General features: G+C 34.3%; 1 protein-coding gene and 1 pseudogene across 1 annotated transcript; both read right to left on the reverse strand.

Annotated features, from left to right (window-relative positions):
• On the reverse strand, positions 1–5,997 carry LOC126967922 (N-alpha-acetyltransferase 20). Its single transcript, XM_050812627.1, has 5 exons — positions 5,809–5,997; positions 5,620–5,735; positions 4,738–4,867; positions 3,916–4,055; positions 1–102 (listed from the first exon to the last, which is right to left on the reverse strand). The coding sequence occupies exons 1-5, from the start codon at positions 5,859–5,861 to the stop codon at positions 17–19; spliced, it is 525 nt and encodes a 174-aa protein (XP_050668584.1). The 5' UTR covers positions 5,862–5,997; the 3' UTR covers positions 1–16.
• Positions 1,307–3,906, reverse strand: LOC126967923 (uncharacterized; annotated as a pseudogene).

Below are 5,997 nucleotides of genomic sequence, written 5' to 3' on the forward strand. Positions count from 1 at the left end.
TATTTTTTAGATCTTTTTAATCCACATCTTCAGGGCGGACAGGATGTGTAACAGGAATCACTGATTTTTTTTCAACATCTCTTGAACAGGCTTTTCTCATATCTGAAAATAAAACAGGTTAATTAGTAGATACACTCTGATAGATAACTACAAAGATTTTGCAAAACCTTTAGTAACACACAATCTATTTAACAATATTCCAGGGCTTCACGGCTAATTCGTAATATTATGTGATAACATTAATACAATTACAAAACCTATACAATTTATTATTACTACTGAAATTTGTAAAGAAGGCGTTGATCCGAATGGAAAAGCCACCAGTGCTCCATCCGCTATTCATAAAAACCTACCCCTGCTGTAGCATCACTTTTTTTCAATTGTATTTTCATAAATAAGAAAATGTATAGCATTTAAAAAAAATCTGTAGATCTTGCAGCGCGCGGGCACTCACCGACGAATTTAACATACATAAGCCCTATAAAGCAGAAGAAAAGAAGACCCAAGAAGAAGATGGTAGGCGCCCACAGGATGGACCGACGGTCAAGGTATTCCGGCGACCTTGACCAGATCGTCGGTCCATCGTCGTCGTTGGATGAGGGCAGCGCAGGACCGATCGTCGTGGAAACCTTTGGGAGAGGCTTTTGTCCAGTAGTGGACGTCTTCCGGCTGATGATGTTGAAGCCATATATAAAAAAATATCGAATTAGTAATTCTTTAAATTTTGCTTTACATATATCTTTCAAGTTTCAGTATTTTAGATTTGAGCGCGTGACGTCACAAAGCTTTTGATCCCCCTCTATATCTCTAGTCCAGAAATGTAAAGTGTGACGTAATTTATGTATGGCCCCTTAGGCCGGACCTTCAGATCTGCCGGAAACCGGACACCGGACAGAGTGTTCACATTACACCGCACCCCATAAGAAAATCGAACAAGCAACTCAGTTGAATTTGGACCAGTGCCCACAGTGGATGACGAAATTGTTGTGTTGTGGTAGTGGTGGTACAGAAGGCAAAAGAAAAGAAGAAAATATTGGGTAGATCATATTTTACGGGAAAGATTTTCACTCGGGACATTTAAAACATTGATGGGTGAAGGGTGGGTAAGAAGAGACGGAGCAAAGTTCTTCAATTATTTTCGAATGAAAACAACCACTTTTGACGATTTACTGGGACGACTTTCACCAGGCATAAGAGTACGAAATGCTAGTTTCAGAGAATGTATTTGCCCAGAACAAAGATTTGCTTTAAGGTAAGAGTGTTTGTGTGTTCTTTTAACAATAATTATTAAATAAAAATGCAAATAAGTCATTTAAGTATTTATTTGTATTCAAACTTAAAACCCTTCAAAATCTAAATATTCTGAGTCTGGGGACTATATGCCATGAGTACTAGATGCTGTTGGCGAAACTGTAGTCAGGTTGGATGACTGGGATGAAGTTGATGGTATAGGTGTTGTTGCCTGTTGGTTGCTACTATTATATTGTGTAGAGTCTCCAGAGTGATGATCTTGCGTAGGTGTCGCCTGTTGATTAGGATGTGTGTAGTATCCAGAGTGAGTATACTGGTCTGGTCCGGTCATCTGATTAAAATGACGCCAATGTCCGTAATTTGGTCTCTCATAATTCTTACTTTTAATTTTTTGCAACATTGTCAGGACGCTGGCTTAAAATTCTAGTCTCTTCGATAGTGTCCAAAATTTGTATAATGCCTTTGAAAATAGAAAGATAATGGTTTTCCTTTTCTAGGTTCATTCTGGAGTCCAAACATCTTCTCATTTACTTCTTTATTAGCAATTCTTATTTTATCTTTAATTAAGGGTGAACAAAAATCTGACTCCATGCCTACTTCAGTCAGTTCTTGCTTTTTTTGAAACTGACTCATGAGGCGGTCGAGGTTCGGAGACTTTCTTTATAAACACTAATTGCTCGTGAAATAAATAATTTCGTGTCTTTTTGGCCGAAGATCCAGATTTAAACTCATCTTTTTGTTTTTTTTACTATCTTAAGCCACGAATCTCGTATATTATTCCATTTAGTTTTCCTGAAATAAAAAAAAATACAAAAGATATTAGAATATAATTTATTTATTTATTGGTGACGTGTAACAAAAGATACATGTTTTCAGATATTTGGCTTCAGGTTGTTCATTCAAAGAAATACATTACTTATACAGAGTTGGCGTTTCAACAATAAGTAAAATAATAAAAGAAATGAGCCACGTCATTTGGGAAAACCTACCGACAGATTTCCTCTAGCTGCCTGATGCTGAGAGAGAATGGGAGGACATCGCTTTAAGATTCGAAAGAAAAGCCAACTTTCCTCACTGTATTGGAGCAGTAGATGGCAAACATAATATTAGAATTTTGAAACCAGCCAAGAGTGGTTCAATGTTCTTTAATTACAAGGAATATTATTCTTTTGTATTAATGGCAGTTGTCGATTCAGAGTACCTATTTATTAGTGCATTTTGGAAAAAGATCAATGATGGTACTTTAAATGGACCAAAACCTAGACCACTTCATAAAAACATGCACGAGGAATTACCGTTTATACTTGTTGGCGATGAAGGCTTTGCTTTAACACCTAATCTCCTACGTCCGTATGGAGGTACACATTTGAATAATGATAAAAAGATTTTTAACTATAGATTAAGTCGAGCAAGAAGGTACGTTGAGTGCGCTTTTGGTATTCTAGCAAATAAGTGGCGAATACTTCATCGGCCTATAGATCTGAACGTAGACACAGCAATTCAAGTAATTAAAGCTTGTACAGTCTTACATAATTTTGTTAGAGAATAAGACGGTATAAATTTTGAAAGTTACCAAAATATAGAAAGACAAGAACAAGAAACGAGACCCGTGGATCGAAATGGGTCGACTCGAGGTGGCCCTAATGCCAATGCTATACGGACAGCATTTACTAATTATTTTGTATCGGATGTTGGTTCCATTCCGTGGCAGGTAGCAGCTATAAATTAAAATTTGTGAATGCACTTTTATCAATAAAAATATTAAAATACTCACCATACTGTTTTCTTTCTTTTTCATGCTGCTAACATTAATTTTTTGTCTTTATAGACATCTTCGGTCTTGTCCCACAGAACAGGTCTCTCATGGACAAGCGTAATTAAAGTTTCTATTTGAATGTCGTTCATCATGCTACACGTCTTCTGTACTCAGAAAATGCGAGCCGAATGAAGTGCGGGTACGGAGTAGCACGGACGGGGCGGGGAACACGCGCCGGAACTGTTTCGCATTACTCCGGTCTCGTGATTTTACCGGCATTTTGTAGTGACAAAACGCTCGATAAAAATGCCGGGCTTGGCGAAAAAGCCAGACTTGGGATAATGTGAATAGCTTCATACAATTTGTACAGCTACTAGGCCTTCCGGCAATTTTACCGGACCGGAATATCTGCCGGTCCGGCATAGTACCCGCCCTTATCACATGACAATGATTGCCCTTAAAAAAAAATTGCAGCCTAATAACCAATCGTCAATTTTTTTGGTTCTTTAATTGTAAGTGTAAGAGCAGACACTGAGAAATTTGCAATTCTCATCTTTAATTTACTTTATAAAATTTACAAATTTAACAATAAGACTTGATATAGATTGTAATTCATAATAATTGTGGGTTGATATTGAGTGAGACATGACAGAATAAAAATTTCTTGATAGAAAAATGTCACAAAGTTACTTAATCAAAATATATCATTCTTATTTTATTAATTAGTGCAGTATTCAGTCAAAAATAAGTTAAATAATATCACTATTGTCTGCTTGAGGGCTGATGTCAACAATTTTAAGAAATACAATATATTCTATGTTTAAAAAAAAAGAATGTGGGTGGTAAACGCTTAACATCAAGTGACTTGTATGCTCATTTGTCCTCCTCTTCCATATTAAAAAAATTACCATAGGCATTTTCATCCCGTTGCTCTCCAGAGTAATATTCTAAAACAGTACGGTAAACTATGTATCCAAGGTTCTTGTACATGTCGATTGCCACCTTATTGCTCACTCTAACAAAGAGGTCCACAAAATATGCATTCTTCCTGAAAAAAATAAACATTTTATCATATTGTATACATATAATAAAATTGTAACAAAGTAAAAACTGTATGTTGTCTTTTAAAGTGATATACCAAAATAAATTTGTAACTAAAATCTATAAACAATGCGGGGCTCAAACCCATACAACTCAGGGTCCGTCCACGTTGTCATTTCTTCTAAGCCAACCGATTGATTGGCGTATGGTTCATAAATCATGGTATGTTTTGTTCAACTCTCCATACCATATAACTACCATATTCTGTTATACTCTTGAAGATTTTCATGAGGGGTCATCCATAAAATATGTCACACTCTTGAGGTTTGACAAGAGACAGATGAGATCAAAGCTTTGTGATGTCATCTTAAAACGTAAAGTAAATTTACTTTTAACAGAAAGTTAACCAAAAACTTGAAACTATAATTAAGTAATTTGTTATGTTTTTTTTAAAGTGATAACCCTCAATTCTAGGATTAATACAAAAATAAGTGAAAATCAAATTATATTCTTTATTACAAATTGTTTAGATTTGCAAGAGTGACATCTCAAGTCAATTTCCGAATATGCAAATATTGGGTTTGATTATATTTATATTTATATATATATATTGGGTAGATACTGTACATACATTATTCCTGATTTTGGTAGATTTGTACTTACAATTTGTATTAAAGGGAAGGGCTTACTTTTCTGATTCATCTTCAAGTAATTTCATCAAAGTAGCAGCAATCCCCAATCTTCTGTAGTAAGGGCTAACGGTTAATGCAGTAACATGACCATGCCAGTTTTCACCATGACCTTCTGCTTTTCCCATTACTAAAGACATATATTAATTTAACAATTTTAGGAAAACTTACAGATAACATATTACAAATACTTACTTAACTAAATTTTGAAGGCCAATTACAAGTTTCCATGTTTAGAACAAAATACTAAAATTTAAGGATAAATTTGACGTAGTTCCAGAAAAATGTTCCAAGCTTAATAAATATCAGTGTCTTCCATACATGTGGGTTGGCCTACTAAGTCATGATGTCATTTAAAGAGTGACAGTAGGGCGGCCATTTTTTTCAGTCCGTTAATATGAATCACATGACCATTTTTGTATTCTTAACTCAATTCGACATGATAGTGGTTTGGAATGTTTTTCTGGAATTACCTCCAATTGATAATAGCAAACACACAATCATATTATGTGAATAAAAAACAGAACACAACAAAATGGTGAAATTTATATAAAGTTGAATGGTGACTTGTTTTGAACTCATATTTAAGCTACATAGTTGGCTTTACTGTAAATCTACAATCATTTCATTCCATTTCAATTTTACATATTAAAAAATAATATATAGCTAAGACTGATTCATTGGTTAAATATCTGCCATTGCTGATACTAAATTATTATGAAAATTATTTTTTACTTATAAATAATAATCACAACATTTATAAATAAGTTAGACCCTCTTTAATACCTAGAAAAAATTACAACTCGTCTATTCACCCACATAATGAACGACAGTAGTCAAAATATAGCCAAGAGCCTAGACACTAGAAGAAAGTTCACTTACTGTATCCCATTATTTCTCCACTAGGGGATTCAGCTACTTGAAAATATTCAGGCCAATGTGCTAAATACTGCGTGTAGAAAGATAATCCATAAGTTTCAGTTAATGGATCCAAATTTCTGAAAAATTCTATTCATTTTAATCAAAAATGACGTGATATTACAATAGTACACGCAAATCATAAAAACTTACACATTGTTAAATTTTAACATATCTTCACAAGTAAATGGGCGAATAGTTGTCATTTTATAACAAATATTTTTTGCTAACCAAAAAACTCTTGAAAATACAATTTGTTGTTGTCAAAGAGAATTTAATTTTTAAACACTACATTCAAATGTAACCAGTTGCCCCTTCCCCTCGTTTACACTTTACACCAAG

Source organism: Leptidea sinapis, chromosome 14 (assembly GCF_905404315.1).
Source record: "Leptidea sinapis chromosome 14, ilLepSina1.1, whole genome shotgun sequence".
Classification (NCBI taxonomy): Eukaryota; Metazoa; Arthropoda; class Insecta; order Lepidoptera; family Pieridae; genus Leptidea; species Leptidea sinapis.

Coding starts and splice junctions, on each gene's coding strand:
- LOC126967922 (XM_050812627.1), bottom strand. CDS start 5,861: ATGACAACTATTCGCCCATTTACTTGTGAAGATATGTTAAAATTTAAC. Junction 4,056..4,737: donor CTTGAAGATGAATCAGAAAA/GTAAGCCCTTCC, acceptor TATTTTTTTCAG/GAAGAATGCATATTTTGTGG. Junction 103..3,915: donor ACGGGATGAAAATGCCTATG/GTAATTTTTTTA, acceptor TTTTATTTTCAG/ATATGAGAAAAGCCTGTTCA.